We start from the raw sequence: 21,222 nt of genomic DNA on the forward strand, positions 1-21,222 counted from the left end.
ATTGGGACACTAATACATTGCTGGTGGAGTTGTGAAAGAATCTAACCATTCTGGAGAGCAATCTGGAATTATGCCCAAAAAGTTATCAAAATGTGCATACCCTTTGACCCAGCATTGCTGCTATTGGGCTTATATCCCAAAGAAATACTAAAGAGGGGAAAGGGACCTGTATGTGCCAAAATGTTTGTGGCAGCTCTTTTTGTTGTAGCTAGAAACTGGAAGATGAATGGATGTCCATCAGTTGGAGAATGGTTGGGTAAATTGTGGAATATGAAGGTTATGGAATATTATTGCTCTGTAAGAAATGACCAGCAGGAGGAATACAGAGAGGCCTGGAGAGACTTAAATCAACTGATGCTGAGTGAAATGAGCAGAAGCAGGAGATCATTATACACTTCAACAATGATACTGTATGAGGATGTATTCTGATGGAAATGGAAATCTTCAACATAGAGAAGAGCTAATCCAATTCCAGCTGATCAATGATGGACAGAATCAGCTACACCCAGAAAAGGAACACTGGGAAACGAGTGTGGACTGCTTGCATTTTTTTTTCTTGCCAAAGTTATTTGTACCTTTCTGAATCCGCTTTTTCTTGTGCAACAAGAGAACTGTGTAAATATGTACACGTATATGGCATTTAAGATATACTTTAACATGTTCCACACGTACGAGACTACCTGCCATCTAGGGGAGGAGGTGGAGGGAGGGAAGAGAAAAGTTGGAACAGAAGTTTTTGCAAGGGTCAATGTTGAAAAATTACTTATGCAATGTTCTGTCAATGAAAAGCTATTAAAAAAAAAAAAAAAACATAAAATTTCCAGAATTCATAATGGGAGAAATAATTCTCTACACATCAATGGTCTGACTTGGATAAACACACTCTAACACATTCGCCTCCTTTTTATTAGTCTATCCTGACAATTGTCCTTAACAAAACCTAAACCAAAGTTCCATGGCTGGTTTTAAGAAAGGCTAACGCCAATAATGACCATTAAGATGAATGCTGTTTTTTTTAATGACTACCCGAAAATGGAAGATTCTTGTTCTCTTTACTCAGCAATACAGTCTCTTATTCATGCTCAACCCCCCAAAGTTACCTTTGTATCTCTTTTTTTCTTCCTCTGTCAAATGTTCTGTTCGTATTTTGGTTATCACACTTACATTGTTTACTGTGTATACCTTGGGAAAATTTTGAAGAAAGACAAGTTAACCACAGAAAGTCAGAATGTTAACAAAAGAACTTTAAAAATGAACAAAGAACAAAACTGAACCATAGGGGGAGAAAAACAGGAAACGGTGAATACAAGCTCCACTTCTGGGGACCCCCGGCTATGACCAAACCTACAAAGCTAGTCTTGGAAATCTAACAAATCATCAATCTTAAGTGACTGGGTTGATTGACCATCCAACTGGCACTGGTTCTCCCTACTATGCTATCGCTGGAACCTTTTGCCCATTTCAAACGAACACTGACTGAGGTTTCCTGGAAGAATTTCTTTCTACCCTCTTAAAGTAGCCGTCTTCTCTGCTGTGCTTAGCAGAATCAGGCTTTCAGAGAACTGGCCCAGGCGGCCATCTGCTGGACAGAGAGAAATAATGAACCCGGGTTCTCTAGGCCTAGAAGACTAAAGGAAGTGAGCAGAGGACAGGAGGGCGGTTTGGGTTGGTTTGTTTTTAAAACTATTTGGATGGCACTTAACCAACACCAATCTGGTTGGGGAATGGGTATTTTGGTTAACTGAGGGGAGTAACAGTCCCCAAGCCAAACACCTGAATTCCGAGGCATTCTGGGATCTTACTGTGCCTTCGAGTCATCACTATGAAACGCTTAGGACACAGCTCAGAAAAAGGGCCAGAGGCAGTAGAATGACCCAAGTAAATGAGCTTTATTCTACCATGATTAAAAAGCAAAACCACCCAACCCCTGATAGAATGACTGAAACTCTTCCAATTTGATTAGAATTAAAGAAGAAAAACTAATTCTAATGAGAGCCAATTTTTACTATTTAAAAACACAATTCATTATTTTATGTTAAATTTAGAACCTTTTTTAAGGGCAGGCCTGGGTTTTGCTCTCAGAGTCTGAGCTTCCCTTTTAGGAGTCAGGTCTCCCCAAGTAAGAGACACAGTGGCCGCTACGGATTCAAACGTTTCCCCAGACCCCAATCATCTTGAGGGTTGAAGTGCCAGAAGGCCCGGCAGAGGCCTTCATTTGCATAGGAGCTCAAAAGCCATACAAAATCTTATTTGAAGAGTTGCATTTTACCTTTGCTTCGTAACCATTAACAACTTCTGCTTTATCTGTCCTCCAGCCCCAGAATCCGGATTTAGTTCTGATAAAAAGTGAACACCACAAATTGCTACATGTACAACATGCCATTTAGATTCACCCCTCTAGTCTTTTCTTTTTTTTTCCAGCTGAATTTAGCAAAAGAGGTGGGACTGAGAACCTTGGAGACTAGGTTTACATTAAAGCAAAAAGAGGGCAAAGGTCGCACACCCCCTTTCCCCCCGCCTTGCCGTCTAGGGGGGCAAAGAGGAGGCGCTTCTGTGGGGGCCTCGGTAGGCCCTGGTCCTGGCAGGGGGCAGCTCCAGCAGAAGCGCGGCCAGGGCCTCACTAGCCCAGGCGGCTGGAGGCAGCGGGAACGCCATCTCTGTGTCTTACTGTCTGCGTGCCCTGCACGAGGGGCTTGCCCCTTCTGAGGGAGCTTCTTCACCTGCAGAACGGGGACAGTACTTGGACTCTCCCCGGCAGAGCTGTGGCGAGAACGGGCTACTGGGGGTGAAGCCCTTTCCGGCCGGGATTCTCTCCGAGGAGCCCCGGGGCTGCGGCCCGGCCCCGCCGGGTAAACGGTCACCCCGACTTAGCCCCACTGGAAAGCATCTCCAGTTCTGACTTCTGAACAAGCAAATTTCACTCAACCGAGAAATTCTTGGGAAATGAGAGCACTGGCTGCTGCAAGGGAGCACGGGGAGGAAGGGGGAGAGAGGTCCTCCCTGTGGGGGGCTACTCAGAAAGCCCGCGGAAGCCTGTGCCGCGGATGGGCCCTAAGTCCCAGGCTTGGCGAACAGGGCTAAAGCAGCGTCTGAGTAACTGAGTCCAACTGCGCCTATCTCAATACTGCCCCAGCAAATGGGCCTTAAAGGCCCCATCGCCGAGCCCGCGTGTCCTGCCAAGGCGCCACTCCCGACACCGGCCGAGGCTTTGGAGGCAGGCCCCGAGATCTCGCCATCAGTACCCAGGAGCCACTGCAAGCTCCGCCCCTTCGTCTAGGACATCACACCCTCCTTCGGGACCCCCCGGCCCAGCTCAGGGGCCTTCACCCTCGCTGGGCTCCGACACTAGAAAGGACGGTGAATCAAGGGGCCGAGTCGTCCAATCATAAGGAGAATCAGCTGGCAAATAGTCTAGCCTTTTCTTTCATTTAGATTCCCTTATACAGGGAGTGCTTTCTGTCCGAGTATTACAGAGCACTTTAAAAGAATCAGAACAAAGCCGCCTGCGCCAAGAGCCAAGACTACGGAGTTACTGTCCCAGGACGTCCGGAACCAGCGCCACTGGGGGGAGGGGGACCCACATCTCACTGGGGGGAGGGGGACCCCACATCTCACTGGGGGGAGGGGGGACCCCACATCTCACGGGGGGAGGGGGACCCCACATCTCACTGGGGGGAGGGGGGACCCACATCTCACTGGGGGGAGGGGGACCCACATCTCACTGGGGGGGACCCCACATCTCACTGGGGGGAGGGGGGACCCCACATCTCACGGGGGGAGGGGGACCCCACATCTCACTGGGGGGAGGGGGGACCCACATCTCACTGGGGGGGACCCCACATCTCACGGGGGGAGGGGGACCCCACATCTCACTGGGGGGAGGGGGACCCCACATCTCACGGGGGGAGGGGGGACCCACATCTCACTGGGGGGAGGAGGGGACCCCACATCTCATGGGGGGAGGGGGGACCCACATCTCACTGGGGGGAGGGGGGACCCACATCTCACTGGGGGGAGGGGGACCCACATCTCACTGGGGGGAGGGGGGACCCCACATCTCACTGGGGGGAGGGGGACCCCACATCTCACGGGGGGAGGGGGGACCCACATCTCACTGGGGGGAGGAGGGGACCCCACATCTCACGGGGGGAGGGGGGACCCCACATCTCACGGGGGGGAGGGGGGACCCCACATCTCACTGGGGGGAGGGGGGACCCCACATCTCACGGGGGGGGAGGGGGGACCCCACATCTCACTGGGGGGAGGAGGGGACCCCACATCTCACTGGGGGGAGGAGGGGACCCCACATCTCACTGGGGGGAGGGGGGACCTCACATCTCACTGGGGGGAGGAGGGGACCCCACATCTCACTGGGGGGAGGGGGACCCCACATCTCACTGGGGGGACCCCACATCTCACTGGGGGAGGGGGAACCCCACATCTCACGGGGGGAGGGGGACCCCACATCTCACTGGGGGGAGGGGAACCCCACATCTCACTGGGGGGGAGGGGACCCCACATCTCACTGGGGGGAGGGGGGACCTCACATCTCATGGGGGGAGGGGGACCCCACATCTCACTGGGGGGGAGGGGGGACCCCACATCTCACGGGGGGGAGGGGGGACCCCACATCTCACGGGGGGGAGGGGGGGACCTCGAGAGGCCACATGAAAACCCTGAGGCCCGAGGTTTTAGAAAGAAATAATCAGGTAAAAAGAAGGGCTAGGGGCCTCTGAGAGGCGGTTTCATTTCCCTGCCACTGACGGGATCAATGTTGTCACGCGTGGGCAGAAAAAAAGGAAGTTCTCTCTACCCATTTCCTAATTCGTTCCAAATCTGTGGATTGTCTTTCTCCTCTAAGTTTTAATCCAGGTGGAGTCCTGCCTTAGAAGGAATTCTAGCCGGTCCTCCCTTCCCTCCTCCCCCCTCGGACAGAGGAGGACTCGGCTTCTCTACGTGTGAGCCACGGCGGGAAGTCCGCATTCCTGCGCACTAGGACTGGCAATCCTGGCACTCCCCCCTCCCCCCCCCCGATCCAGGCAGCCGCGGACAGGGAGAGAACGGGGACGTGAAACCCCAGAGACTCCACCTTAGCTTTAGCCAGGAATCCAGCAAAACCCTCCGGAACGGTCTGCGTTTCCGATCCAAGGGCTTCCAAAGCCGTGACAAAATTCTCCTCCCTCGGGACCGCCCGGCTCGGGGCAGTCTGGCTGGCTTCGGCTTCCCTTCCTCGCCTACTTGTCTGTGGGGGGGGGGGGGGGGGGGGGTAACGGGCAAGACCCCAGAGGCTTTCAAGGAAGGGCCGTCCCCCCCAGCTCCAGCTTATCGAGACCCTAACTCCAGAGCCAGAAAGCTTCACGCAGACCGGAGCCCCCTTGCCAATCAAAGCAGGTAGAGGAGAAAAAGGGCGGAGGCCGGATCCCTGCTCTGCCCTGACCACCTGGCGCCCCGTTCCCTGTGACTGGCACAAAAGGAAAGCTTTCCTTCATCTTCTTGGGAAAGACTCCACTGCCCAGAGACAGAGCGGAAGGAAGAGATGGAGAAAGTCCCTCAACGAGCCCCCGCCGAGGGGAAGCAGCGGCCGTCACGGACAAGCTCTTGTCCCTGGAGAGCCCGTCAGAGCACCCAACGGCCGCGGGGCCCCGAGCCTCATTCTCCGGACTCGGCCGAGTGGCCGGGCCCAGCTGGCCCTCTCCCCTTCCTCCCCTTCCTCCTCCAAGTTCGGCTCTGACCTCTTCCTGAGAAACCTTCCCGGGCTCCACGTCCCCAGCCTCGTCCTGCTCTCCCCTCCCTCTCCCTAGAGTGCTCGGGGGCTCTCCTCTCCCCCATCCCGCCTTGCCTATTCCCTCACCTATCCTTCTCTCTGAAGGCCTCCTGAGGACAGGAGCCGAACAGGGATTTCCTCCCGACCCCCGGGGCCTGGCACAGAGAAGGCCCTTCCGGGGGGCACTGAGTGGGGGCACAGCCTCCTACCCCATGGTGAGCCACGCAGGCGGCCCCGATACTATCCTGGCACCATCAGAGCGGGCAGGGCTTGGCCCACAGCCAGTACTTGCATTACGCCCATGTCCATTTTATTGATTTGTGCCCCGCTAAACGTCAAGGCTGAAGGGGCCAATCTTACACAAGTTTTGTAGTCCCGGCTACTCACTTCCCAGGTGACAATATTTGGCCATTTGTGTCGGCATGAACACACTGCGTTAGCGACTTTAAGCTACCGAAGCGTCCTGGCCTTGCGGGCCCACCTTCCCCTGGGAGCAAACCATACTGACCACAGCCCCTCTCTAAGCAGCCGTTCTCTGCCCTGAGGGACGGCGGCCCCTCCAACAGGAGCCGAGGAGAGACCCGGCCTGCTGGCCACTCCTGACAAACTCCTCCCCAGAAGCTGCCGAGACTCCCTGCCGGGCCAAGGATGGCCCAGGAAGCCCTGCTGCTGAGCTGGAGCCAGGAGAGGAGGATGCTGGGACATCAGGGCCCGGTCATCGGCCGACCCCCAAGCCTCGGTCGTTAAGAAGGGGGGACACCGGAAGGGACGCCCAGAGGTTACCTGGCTGACGCGGCAAGGACGACGCAGCCCATTTTCCTGACACTTCCAACAGGCCACCTGAGCCGGAGTCCCTTCCAGGTGGGCTGCAGGTGACCCAGTGGGAGTGCGGGAGATCTGGGGCGACATCCAGGCCCGGCTACTCACTCCCCGGGTGACAGGAGGGGCATTTGGCCGTTCTGGGCCCTGATCTCTGGGAAAACTCCAGATTCTGCCATTATGCTAGGAAACCTTCCGATTTACTCAATTTCTAGAAATTGAGTAAATAAAATATAAAAATATATAAAACTTTTAATCCATATTTTTTTCATAAGCAGAAGAGTTAAGAAAAACCTTTGAAAAGAGAAAATTCAAGAAAGAATCTGAACAAATTAAAACATGCTTTCCTTCCTAACTTAAACTGCCACAAACGTGTGAAATGATTTACAGAGAAATGGGTGTGATGTCCTAGGCAAACCAACAGGGCTCCCCGAGCTCCCTCAACCGAGAACTGCTCCAGGGTGGTCGGGTGCCCTGAGAAACAAGGAGGCCAAGAAGCCTCCCCGTAGCCTTTGCTCTCGCTAGGACCCCCGTGCTGGGTTAGTGAAGGCGCCCAAAAGTGAATCCGGTGATGGAGATTTGGGGGAGCCGAGGTGCGAGGCTGTTACAGCGGCCCCTCCGGTAGAACAGAAAAGAACAAAAGCAGCGCCCACAGGCTCACGGCTCCCTCTACGCCACTAGGCTGAAGTCCTCGTTAACCAGACAGCCGTGACCCCCTTCACTGCACTGGCCCAGTCCAGGGCCAGCCGGCGCCCCTCGCGGGCTCGGGCGGAGCTGGGGAAGGCTCTCCGGAACCACCGTGGCTCCGCCCCCGTGGAGATGAGTGAGGAGGAGCACAGAGAACACGGAGCCCGCTAACTGAGGAGCTCCTACGACGAGCTGTGTAAGGAGCTTTGTAGCGTGAACTCCAGAACGAGCTCCAGAACCCGCGCGCCCCGGGCCGCAGGCCTGGCGTCCCACGTCCCACCGTCCACGCCCCCCACAGCCCCCTTCCCACCGGGCCCGGCGGGCCCGCGCCACGGACGGGCTCAGGCGGTACCTCTCGAACGCGATGTTCTTGGTCTCCAGGCTGGTGTTGATGACCGGAGAGGTGAGGCGCCGCTCCACCTCCCTCCCTTTGGGCTTCATGGAGTCCAGGGTCAGGCGCTCCATCTCTTGGGAAAGATCGAAGTGCTCGGTCGTGACGACTTTGTCATCGTGGTTGACCTCCATCAGCTCGGCCCAGCTATCTGTTAACACGGGGGGCAAAGGGGGCTCCTGTGACCAAAGGGATGGAAGAGAGCTCTGCTGACGCTGAGCCCTCCCTCAAATAACCCCAGGGAAGGAAATCAGCTGTGACGACCCCGCCAAGTGACCTTTGTCCTCACGCCCCCCACAGAGCCTCGGAGCCGCGGGGCCGGGCAGGTGGAAGGGCTACGGGGTCCAGCAGCCTCTTACAAGAGGGGCCCGATCGGCTCGCCATCTAATCTTTAAAAAGATGTTTAAGTCAAATAGCTTCCCCACAGTTTTGCATCATCTGCCGCTGCTCAGAGATTGCCGGAGCTCACCCTGCCAGACACGGCGCAGGCTGAGGGGGGCGAGGAGGCCTGACAGACAGAGCCCCCCCCAAGAAGTCCATAGGCCAGTCAGAGAAACACAAAGGGAACAGAGGCAAGATACAAGGGTCTGGCGAGCTCGAGGTGCTCTGCTTCGCTTTCTCGTCGGGTGCCGAGGCGTGAGCCCGTCGTGGCAGCGACAAAGCCCTACCGGAGCTCGGGGAGCCTCCACCTGCGTTTGGAAGCATTTCTCGGGCTGACATCGCGTTAAGGGAAAGCTAGAAGCCCGGAATCACTTACCCTCCCCCTTAAAAATAAAGCTACGCCTTCCTCTTATCCAGCTCATGTTTTCAAAGCCCAGTAACGTGATATCAACCCGTAGTTTGGCTCCGCTTTTCCAGATGCGACAGACGTCGTTGGGACATATCCTAGAAACCAACGGCACTGCAAAAGAAAACGGGGCAGTGAAGAACCCGCCGAGGAGAGAGCAGAAAGTCTCAACGGGGGAATCTCTTTTGTTTAAAGCGGGCTGGGGAAGAGGAGAATCTGGTACCAGTCCCAGCGAGCCAGAAGTTCGGGAGAGGAGCCCTCATCAGTCATCAGTACGCTTTTATCAAGTTCTTTCTGTGTGCCTGGCACACAGACCGGAGAGTCCCTACGCCCCAAAATCTCACACAGAAATCTCAATTTCCCCGTCTGTGTCTCTCTCGGTCTGTCTCTTCCTCTCTCTGTCTGGCTCTCTGTCTCACTCTCTCCCTTGCTGTCTCTGTCTATCTATCTGTATGTCTCTCGTTCTGTCTCTCTCTCTCTCTCTCTCATACACACACACACACACCCCATAAGGTAATTTGGAGGGAGATGGTAAACTAGGGCTGGGGCTCAGAGGTTAGAAAAGGCCTCCTGCACGAACTATGACCTAGGCAAAGTGGTAAGGAAGCTGAGGACTCTGAGGTGGCCACGAAGAGGACGTACATCCAAGCAAGAGGAGAAAAAGGGTGGGGGAGGGAGAAAAAAGGAGGAAAAGAAGGAAGGAAGGAAAGAAGGAAGGAAGGAAAGAAGGAAGGAAGGAAGGAAGGAAGGAAGGAAGGAAGGAAGGAAGGAAGGAAGGAAGGAAGGAAGGAAGGAAGGAAGGAAGGAAGGAAGGAAGGAAGGGAGGGAGGGAGGGAGGGAGGGAGGGAGGGAGGGAGGGAGGGAGGGAAGGCAGGGAGGGAAGGAGGGAAGGCAGGGAGGGAGAGAGGGAGGGAGGGAGGGAGGGAAGGAAGGAAAGGAAAGAAGGAAAAAAGGAAGGAAGGAAGGGAAGGAAAGGAAGGAAGGAAGGAAGGAAGGAAGGAAGGAAGGAAGGAAGGAAGGAAGGAAGGAAGGAAGGAAGGAAGGAAGGAAGGAAGGAAGGAAGGAAGGAAGGAAGGAAGGAAGGAAGGAAGGAAGGAAGGAAGGAAGGAAGGAAGGAAGGAAAGGAAGGAAGAGGAAAGGAAAGGAAAGGACAGGAAGGGAGGGAGGAAGGAAGGGAGGAGAGAAAACACATTCATTAATGTAAGTCCTGATGTAAGCCAGCCCTTGTGCTAAGGGCTCTAAAAATATTTCTTTCTATCCTCACGGTGACGTCGCCCCCCCTCATTTGCAGATGAAGCGGAGATCCCCCGACTCGCCCAGGGACTCGAGCAGGGAGAATCGGAGGCTCTGGCCCAGGGCCAGCAGGGCCTCCCTGCATGGTCCGGGGTATCTCCGTGGGCCAGTCTGCCCACACTGAGCCAGAGCACGTCACGATCGGCCTGCGAAGGGCTCCGAGTGCCCGAATGAGCCAGGCTGAGGGCTGCAGCCGCTGCTGGCTCTGAGGCCCGGGAGCCGGCTCTCCTCGTGCGGGAGCTCTCCCCCAGGCCCTCGGGCACCACTCCTCCCAAGTCCCTCTTACCCTGAGAACACCCTGGCCGTCCTCCGCTAACCAGCCCAAGTCACCACGGCCAAGATTTCTCAACGAATGCTGCCAGGAGTTCCCCAGGTTTCCCCAAAGTAATGTGCGCTAACACTGTAAAAAGGACATTCGCTTTGCAGAGTCCCACGGCAGGCTCCTCCTACTGTTAAGGGTTTACAAAGCATTCCTCCTGGAGGAAACAGAAGGGCTAAAAGATCAGAGAAGCAAAGCTGGGGAGTCAGCAGATCATCAGAAATAGAGAGAAAACATCTCAAAACGCCAACGATCTCTCATTTACAAAAGCTAGTTTTATTAAGGAGTCTGCCTGGGGGGCAGCTAGGGGGCGCAGTGGACAGAGCACCAGCCCTGAATTGAGGAGGACCCGAGTTCAAATCTGATCTCAGACACTTTCACTTCCTGGCTGTGTGACCCTGGGCAAGTCACTTAACCCCAGCCTCAGGGAAAACAAAATAAAAAAAAAAAAAAAAAAAAAGGAGTCTGCCTGGAAAACCTCTTGGAGAAGCCTCTATTTCCTAAAGCTAGTTTAACCTGGCCTTCAGCAGTTTCTTTCCAACTTACAGCAACAGGTTTCAGAGACTGAAAGGGCTTAAAATTTAAAATAGTGATAAATTCAAACCAACCGGCCACTTACCCCAGCTAGTAAACTCCCATTTCATCTGCACATAAAAATCAGGTGCCTGCGGGGACAAACAAAAACGCCAAATTCACCATAAATCAGGCACGTTACGTACACTCAGAATTACCCAACAGCATTAGTATAATTATAATTATGAGAAAATAAACGAGTCCAGTACAATTCCCAGATCCAAGACAAATTCACAAATTAAAAAGCTGGGAAAATGCAAATTAAAAAAAGACAGGAACCTCATTTGTAAGAGTAAGAGAACCCGTGACATATCTAGGAACGAACTTTGGAGATGCACGACTTTTACAAATACAGCGAACTAACGGCCCACTGTCTCTACGCCAAGAGTGTTAACAAAAATGACAAGATAACAAAAACGAGCCCGTGTCCCTGAATGCCGGCTAAGTTCCACCTTGTCCATGGCAGGACACATCAGGGCAGGTCACACCGTGGTTTGGACCAAACCAGAGGCAGGAGAAAACGCCCCCGGGACCCTGAGCCTCTACTTGAACAACTGGGGGGAGGGGAGGTTAGGACCCCCCAAGGCCACTCATTCTATCTCTGCACAGGGTACCTTACCCCGAGTTTCCTCATCCATCCCATGAGGATGTCGACAGCCCTCGCCTCCCAAGAGTGCAGTTTGTGAAGCGCTTAGCCGGGCATTTAGCAGGCTCTTTGAGAATGCGAGCTATTGTTGAGATTAATGATTATTCCCCAAAATGCTGGCAATCGCAGGAAGATGAAAATAACACAGGAGATGGAGAGCAGAGTGTGTCCCTTGCCGGTGACAGAGAAGGTCTCCCTAGGCAGCAGCTCTTAAAACCTTTTGGGTCTCAGGAGGCCTTTAAACTGTTAAGATTACTGTGGAACCCCTGAGAGCTTTTTTTTTCTTTACCACATTTGAAATTTAGACTGATATATCTTTAAATATTTATTGAAATTTATTTAAAAATGGCAATAAAGCAGCTAGGGGGCGCAGTGGGTAGAGCCCCAGCCCTGAATCAGGAGGACCTGAGTTCAAGTCTGGTCTCAGACACTTAACACTTCCTGGCGGTGTGACCCTGGGCAAGTCACTTAACCCCAATTACCTCAGGAAAAAAATAAAATGACAACCCCATCACTTGTTAATAAATAACATTTTTAAAAAGGAATTAAATTTATTTTCTAAGAGGGAACAAAATCTAAGAGTTGCCCTGGTTTCTACACTTTTGAAATCTCTTTAATGTCCGGCTCAATGGAAGCAAGGTTGGCAGAACTGCCTGTTGTGACGTGCGCTTGTGTGGAAGAAAAAGCATCAATACCAAGAAATGCAGATGGAAAAAAGTACTTTAAATGGCAAGTGAGGGCTTAGTGTTATCGTGAAAAGATCCTGCCCACAATGCTAAAGAAGGTCGTCCCAGAAACTATCCGTCCACACAAGGTGAGAAATAACGAGGCCGAGGCTAAGCCAACACTACAGAGTGCGTAGGAAAAGGGATAAAACATCCCGGGGGGTCCCAGAGGAGGGCCTAACGAGACCGCTAGGCCTTCATCATCGGGACGGCGCTTACAGCTCAGGAAGGCCCGAGTTCAAGTTCAGGCTCCGCAGACCGGCCACGACGTGGGGCCCTCGAAGACTGGCCCTTACGCCGTCTCTGGCCCCTCTGGGGAGCAGCTTCTGAGGCTGAAGGAGGAAGCCTGGGCCGCTCCCAGGACGCCTCGTTTACAACCTACCTCGAGGATCTTCTGCAGCAGTTCGGGAACGCCCTCCAGGGCCATGGAGGTGTTGTGATAGTCGCGGTGCTGGAGGATGGTGTACACCATCTCCGGGTCTCCCGTGCTCACCGCCTCGTGTAAAACTAGAATCCAAGAGCAAAGTCCGTTAAGATGCCAACAAAGAGCAGCCCTCCGGGCTATGCTGGGAGCTGGCATTTCCCTGGCACGGGCACTCCCTCCGCTAGTGCAAATTGCGACCCCTCTGCAACTGGGCAGACGTTCCTGGAGAGCCACCTTGGCCAAAAAAGGCCTCTCTCTGTGCTGACGGGGTTTCCTTACCCCTGTGCCCTTGTCCTGAGGTGCCAGCTCTCCCGCCTGGCCCAGCACCCGCCCGACCATCGATTTTCAAGGCACAGGGTCGGCCCCACACCCTCCACGGGTCGTCAGAGAGCTCGGACCCCAAGCAGCCCCCGGGGCCGATCTTCTGGGAAGAAGCCAGCAGGAGAGCTCAAGGAGGGCAAAGCTGTGGGGCTGACCCACAGCTAACAACCCCCTGCTGCGGTCAGAGAGCCCTTTCCGGGGCGGCTGGGCTGGGAGGATGTCATCCCACGGACCCCAAGGGCTAGGAAGATGCCTCCAGTCACCTGCTCCTTCCCCGGGGATTTCCCACGTGGTATCTGGCCCCCGCCGCACAAGTGCGGCCCTGACGGCAGCCCCTCCCCCCCCCGGGGGGCCGGAGATGGGGAGCAGCATCGAGACCACCGTGGGGCGGATCCCCTCACGGCCTCCCCTCGGCACTCCCCCCTCCCTCCCCTGTTCTCTCGTCCCAAGGAAAAAGCACTCATGAGTCAGCTAACACGTCCTTCCGATAAAACTGACTCAGGGCTGGCTTCGGGCTGACAGAACCTGAAGTGAAACGGTTTCTTTTTTTATCGGGGGAGGTGTGCTTGCCTGTCCATCCCTGGCGATTTTCCTTGGTGACATCTGCTTTATGTCGGAGCAGCACCCTCGCGGACTCCAAGTGTCCCAGGGAAACGGCGAGGTGCAGCAACGTCCGGCCTCTGGGGTCCAGGGCTTCCACATTCTGCGAAGGGAGCACAAGGCGTGTTCCATGACAGCGGCCCCCAGAGCTGAGCAGAGGAGGCGCTCTCCCCCAGGACCAGCCTCAAGGCCGGCCGAGAGAAGAGGGCCTTCTGCGGCCTGCCGCCTCAGGCCGGGACACGGCCCGGGACCGCTCGGCAAACACGTTTCGGCGTTCAACCGAGAACAGGAAATACCGGATTTTAATCAAACTGAAAGCAGAGGAGACAATTTCGGTACGAACCCCAAGGCCGGGCGCCAGCTGGACTCCCACCAAACCGATGCGCGCCGGTGCCCAAGCCGCCGAACCCGATCGAAGGGCTCAGGCCCGGGAGGGGCCGGCAGGAGCTGATTTATGGTCCTGACCCAGATCCCCAGGCACCTCGGCTCCAGGCGGGCCCGGCCTCCGGTCTCCTGGAGACAACTCCCAGGACAGGCCCTGATGCTCTCCCGGTTCTGGGGTCAGGAGGGAGACCTGAGCCCTCCTCTCCTCCGGGGCCCCCGTTACCCAGGGCAGGAAGAGGCCCGGAGCGGTCAGCAGCATGCTCTGTTGGGTGAGGTCACCCAGGAAAAGGGGGAGCCCAGCCCCCTCCAGAGACTCCGTCCCACCTCCCGGCTCTCTCCTGGAGCCTGTGCCTAGAGGCGCGGACCTCGGAGGCCAGCCATCGTCGCCTCACAAGCAGCCGAAGCCCAGGACAGGCTGGGCCCCCACAGGCCAGCTCTGAACCAGGGCCAGAGGTCCTTGCACTGCGCCACAGCACAGCCGGCCAGGACCTAAGCTGGGCACGTTATTCTCTCACTGTCCCCGACCACCCCAGCTGGAAACATCATCATCCGCCCTCTGAAGACCAAGAAGCCCTTGCCAGGTCACTTGGTTCCTGAGCTGACTCCAGGCCCCAGGCCCCGTCCTCCCCGTGGCCCCAAAGAGGCGGCTCTCCGAGAGAAAACTGGTTGAGCCGAACAGAAAGGTGGCAAAGGTCGCCCCAAGCTCAGCAGCTACAACAGAAGGGCCACGGCTTCACCTACCAGAAAAAGGGCACAGCCCCTGGGAAGCGTGACCAGGAACCTTCCTGGCCATGCTTCCCCACCATCCCTGAGGGAGCGTCCTGGAGCCCGCGGACAGACAGCCCTCCCACAGCCTCTGAAGCAGGCGGGCACAAGCTCTCCGCTCTGCCCATCTGCGGCCTCCCCTCCTTCCTCCAGCTGGGGTTGCCACGTGGAAGCGGACCGAGCCTGCTCTGTGCGTCCTCAGAGGGCAGAGAGAGGAGCGGCAGGGACAACAGGGAAGAGCCATCCAAGCCAGGCTTGGGGATGGGGAACTAACTCCATGGGCAGCAGAGCGGGCAGAGCAGGTTGTTCCAGGAGGGCCAGCCAGTCCCGCAGCCAGGCCCTGCGGCCTAGGAGCCGGGGAGTCCCTTCCAGCCCCCACGGTGCCCACACCGTCATTCCTGCCAGACCGCTTTGTAATCATCTCCCTCCCTCTCCCTGTTACTCTGCCCTAAACTTCTCTTCCCCGCGGCCTCCCACTGTGGCACTGCAGGATTTTCTACCTCAACTATTCAAGTATCTTTCCCCTCCTTTCGGTCCAATCCTGACTGTGGTTCAAGGCCCAATTCAACCCCTCCATGACGCCTTCCTGGCCCTTCCAGCTAGAAGGAGCCTCACGTTCTACTAAGAAAAACCCAAAGTGGATCCACAACGGGGGCCGGAGGCGACACCTGCCTCTCTAATGAAGACGCCCCCCAAAAAGTGCAATGAACCCACTCTTCTTATGTCGATAAACACGAACTACAGGTTGTCTAAATAGGAGATCCTTGTGCAGACCCCATCAATGCCGTCAATCTCCCTGGACGCCAGGGAAAGCGTGACCTTAAGGTGGGAACCCCCACGTTCTCCTAAGAGACAAAGAACCGTCTTTAGTGTTGGGAAGCATCAATCATGTGGGAACAGCTGCTGCACCTCCTTCAAGGCTTGTGAGAAGAGCATCTGGCCAAAGAGCTCCGCAAATAATTTCATTTATGTAATAAATATGCGTGGTGTGTATACACATACACACACACACTCACGGACACACATACACATACACTCACAGACACACACACTCACAGACACACATACACACACTCACAGACACACATACACATACACTCACAGACACACTCACAGACACACACACACACAGACACACAGACACATACACACACACACTTACAGACACACACACACACTCACAGACACACATACACACACACTCACAGACACACACAGACACACATACACATACACACATACACACACTCACAGACACACACAGACACACATACACACACTCACAGACACACACACACAGACACACAGACACATACACACTCACAGACACACACACAGACACACATACACACACTCACAGACACACACACACAGACACACAGACACATACACACTCACAGACACACACACACAGACACACAGACACATACACACTCACAGACACACACACAGACACACATACACATACACACATACACACACTCACAGACACACACACACACACATACACACACAGACACACATACACAGACACACACACACTCACAGACACACACACAGACACGCAGACACATACACACATACACACACTCACAGACACACTCACAGACACACTCACACACACACACACACAGACACACAGACACACACTCACAGACACACACACACAGACACACAGACACACTAACAGACACACACACAGACACACATACACATACACATATACACACACTCACAGACACACACACACAGACACACCCAGACACACACACACAGACACACTCACAGACACACACACACACAGACACACTCACACTCACAGACACACACTCACAGACACACACACACAGACACACACAGACACACTCACAGACACACACACACACAGACACACTCACAGACACACATACACATACACACACAGACACACTCACACTCAGACACACACACACAGACACACATACACATACACACACAGACACACTCACAGACACACACACACACAGACACACTCACAGACACACATACACACACAGACACACTCACACTCACAGACACACACTCACAGACACACACACAGACACACACACATACACACACAGACACACTCACACTCACAGACACACACACAGAGACACACTCACAGACACATACACACACAGACACACTCACACTCAGACACACACACAGACACACATACACATACACACACAGACACACTCACAGACACACACACACACAGACACACTCACAGACACACATACACATACACACACAGACACACTCACACTCACAGACACACACTCACAGACACACAGACACATACACACTCACAGACACACACACAGACACACATACACATACACACATACACACACTCACAGACACACACACACACACATACACACACAGACACACATACACAGACACACACACACTCACAGACACACACACAGACACGCAGACACATACACACATACACACACTCACAGACACACTCACAGACACACTCACACACACACACACACAGACACACAGACACACACTCACAGACACACACACACAGACACACAGACACACTAACAGACACACACACAGACACACATACACATACACATATACACACACTCACAGACACACACACACAGACACACCCAGACACACACACACAGACACACACACACAGACACATACACACACAGACACACTCACACTCACAGACACACACTCACAGACACACACACACAGACACACACAGACACACTCACAGACACACACACACACAGACACACTCACAGACACACATACACATACACACACAGACACACTCACACTCAGACACACACACACAGACACACATACACATACACACACAGACACACTCACAGACACACACACACACAGACACACTCACAGACACACATACACACACAGACACACTCACACTCACAGACACACACTCACAGACACACACACAGACACACACACATACACACACAGACACACTCACACTCACAGACACACACACACAGACACACTCACAGACACATACACACACAGACACACTCACACTCAGACACACACACAGACACACATACACATACACACACAGACACACTCACAGACACACACACACACAGACACACTCACAGACACACATACACATACACACACAGACACACTCACACTCACAGACACACACTCACAGACACACACACAGACACGCAGACACATACACACATACACACACTCACAGACACACTCACAGACACACTCACACACACACACACACAGACACACAGACACACACTCACAGACACACACACACAGACACACAGACACACTAACAGACACACACACAGACACACATACACATACACATATACACACACTCACAGACACACACACACAGACACACCCAGACACACTCACACTCAGACACACACACACAGACACATACACACACAGACACACTCACACTCACAGACACACACTCACAGACACACACACACAGACACACCCAGACACACTCACACTCAGACACACACACACAGACACATACACACACAGACACACTCACACTCACAGACACACACTCACAGACACACACACACAGACACACACAGACACACTCACAGACACACACACACACAGACACACTCACAGACACACATACACATACACACACAGACACACTCACACTCAGACACACACACACAGAGACACATACACATACACACACAGACACACTCACAGACACACACACACACAGACACACTCACAGACACACATACACATACACACACAGACACACTCACACTCACAGACACACACTCACAGACACACACACAGACACACACACATACACACACAGACACACTCACACTCACAGACACACACACACAGACACACTCACAGACACATACACACACAGACACACTCACACTCAGACACACACACAGACACACATACACATACACACACAGACACACTCACAGACACACACACACACAGACACACTCACAGACACACATACACATACACACACAGACACACTCACACTCACAGACACACACTCACAGACACACACACAGACACACACACAGACACACACAGACACACTCACACTCACAGACACACACACAGAGACACACATACACATATACACACAGACACACACACACTCGCGGACACACACACACACCTGCTGACATACCATCCCTCTTGTTGAAGAAATTCTAAATCTACAAAGAATTCAAATTAAACCAACAAATACACAAGACAGAAGAGAGGAGTGTTTTAGACGCCAAAGGGAAGAATCTCTTTCCAACCCCCGCTCTGCCATCTCGGTCTCGGAGATCAGCTGGCCATCCTTATTACCCATAGACACTCAGGAGAAGATGCGGTCAATTTGGGATAAGGAGACTATCAGAGGGAAGGCATTAGTTTCCATTTTCACTTCCCAGATGAAAAGGCCTCAGTTCAAATTTCATTAAGGACAAATCGGGGACTGTCCCAGGACTTCAGAGCTCCAGTGTCCCCAGTTTAACCTTAAATTCATCCCATCGGGAAAGAAAACCCAGGGCCCAGAGGTAAGGGGAGAGCTGGGGGTGGGGAAGCTAAATGGTCATTTCAGCCTCAGGCTATTCTTCCTAAAGAAACTGGAAGGCCAAATAAAAATAAATAAATAAATGAAAATAAAATAACTGTGGAAAAAAAAATTTTTTTAAATTTTTTAATTAAAAAAAAAAATAAAGAAACGGGAAGGTCAAATAAATTGAACTTTGCAGTTCTCCAGTGGCCGTCATGTTTCTTTGGCTAACTGACCTCGTCTTGATAGAAAGTTCTCTGGCCTTTCATTTTCCCTTCTTACACACTGCCCCCCCAAGCAGGCCTGGGACTACAGATTTTCACAGGCTCTAAAACCACAGTCATTTCCTTAGGTGGTCCAGAAACAAAACAAAAATGGAGTCTTCTCAGCTTTGAGGCCGAAGCCTCTAGAATTCTGTTGTTCGGTCACTTCAGGAGGGCCCACGACCTCATTTGGGGTCCTCCTGGCAAAGAACACGCTGTGCTCTGCCATCTCCTTCTTCGGCTCATTTTACACATGCGGCTTAAATGACTTGTCCAGGGTCACACGCTAGTAGGGGTCTGATGCTGGATCTGAACTCAGGAAGATGAGTCCCACTGCTCCACCACCAAACAGACCAACTTAAATCAGCTAAAAGGGAATTTAGAGGAAGCAGAAACGTCCCCAGTTGTGGTTATAAAACACCAATACTCTGCCCGCAGCAATCTGGGAAGAAAAACTATTTCTATGTGCAGCTCTCCAGTGGCCGTCATGTTTCTTTGGCTAACTGACTTCGTCTTGATTAGAAAGTTTTCCTCTGGCCTTTCATTTTTCCTTCTTACACACTGCCCCCCCCCCCCCCCCAAGGATGACTGGGACTCCAGGCAAATGCAGAATCTTGGGATATCAATTAAAAAGAAAAAAAAAAAAAAAAAAAAAGCCCAACCCAGTCCAAACAAGAGCTAAGTGACCTGGGGAGCCACTTCTCATTCACAAGCTCTTAGCAAAGAGCAGAAAATGAAGGGCCTCCATTGTGGCAAGTCAGCTCAAGGCCACATGGAGAGAGAGCTAAGAACAGTCAACAGCTGGGCTCCATCACTTTCTCTTTCTGCCAAACACTGAGCGCTTCAAATCCTTTCCCTCTCGGCCTTTAGGTTGTGGGACCAAGATGTCTGGCTTCACCTTGGCACCCAAGCTCAGAGATGGGTTTGCCCCCTTTACTTTTCCTCCACTGTTGGTCCCGACACCTCTGACACATCTGGGGATCTTCTCACTCACCTGACAAAAGAGGCAAAGGAAACGGAAGCAAGGATTCTGACAATCCTACAATGGGCCGCCCAGCCTTCCCGCAAGGCTGACAGAAATCTGCCCTTCCAACCCAGAACCTAGGGAGCCCCAGTGCAGATCTGGGAGCTCACATTACGTGTCACAGTGCCTCCCCATCCCTCGCAAGACCTGCGACTAGTTCTGTGGGGGGGTTTCTGTTCCCCCCACTCCCCTTTTTAAATCATTTGCTTTTCTCCACGTTCCAAAAGTGTAAGCTGGTGGGCAACGAAGGCCTGGGCTCCATTATCAGCTCGGAGTGAACGAAGCAAAGGCAGCCCCAAGTCAGATCTGCACCGGCTTAGGCCCATGACTAATATAATTAGGGAGCCGGCAGCATGTGCAGACAAGCACCTTGGCTTCTGTCAGCGGCCGCTCTGCTAGCACACTTGTGCTCCGGACGAATGGACGACCTTGAACAAGACGCTCAGAACATCCGAGGGCAGGGATGCCCCGGAGTGCAGGCTCGGGGCCAGGAAGGGCCAAGTTCGAAGGCAGCGTCAGAGCCTGGCCAATCCTGTGACTCCAGGCAAGTCATTCTTCCTCAGTCTTCCTCAGTTTCCTCAAATGTAAATTAGGGATCCTCACAGTACTTTCCTCCCAGGGTTACTGCGAGGCCCAAATAGAATAATATCTGGAAAGCACAATGCCTAGCATACAGCAGGTGCTTAATACATGTGTTTTCTTCCCCATTTTCCTTTCATTTACAAACTAGGAACCGAGTCTCAAGGAGCTCCAGGTCATACAACTAAGAAGGGGAACAGGATTTGAACCCAGCTCTTCTGAGCCCTTGAAATACAGAAAGCCCACTTCAGGCCACACAGGATCCAG

The 21,222-nt window shown here is 53.3% G+C and overlaps 1 protein-coding gene across 1 annotated transcript in view; it reads right to left on the reverse strand.

The window, feature by feature from the left end:
• The window catches only part of ANKRD13A (ankyrin repeat domain 13A), a 38,749-nt gene that overhangs the window by 11,474 nt on the left and 6,053 nt on the right, over window positions 1-21,222 (reverse strand). The window contains exons 2-8 of the mRNA XM_074295262.1: window positions 13,320-13,452; window positions 12,387-12,511; window positions 10,680-10,725; window positions 8,419-8,562; window positions 7,623-7,812; window positions 2,270-2,336; window positions 1,101-1,182 (exon numbers count right to left, since the gene is read on the reverse strand). Of these exons, the coding sequence (XP_074151363.1) occupies window positions 1,101-1,182; window positions 2,270-2,336; window positions 7,623-7,812; window positions 8,419-8,562; window positions 10,680-10,725; window positions 12,387-12,511; window positions 13,320-13,452 (787 nt within the window). The remainder of the gene's footprint in view (window positions 1-1,100; window positions 1,183-2,269; window positions 2,337-7,622; window positions 7,813-8,418; window positions 8,563-10,679; window positions 10,726-12,386; window positions 12,512-13,319; window positions 13,453-21,222) is intronic.

Source organism: Sminthopsis crassicaudata, chromosome 1, assembly GCF_048593235.1.
Source record: "Sminthopsis crassicaudata isolate SCR6 chromosome 1, ASM4859323v1, whole genome shotgun sequence".
NCBI lineage: Eukaryota > Metazoa > Chordata > Mammalia > Dasyuromorphia > Dasyuridae > Sminthopsis > Sminthopsis crassicaudata.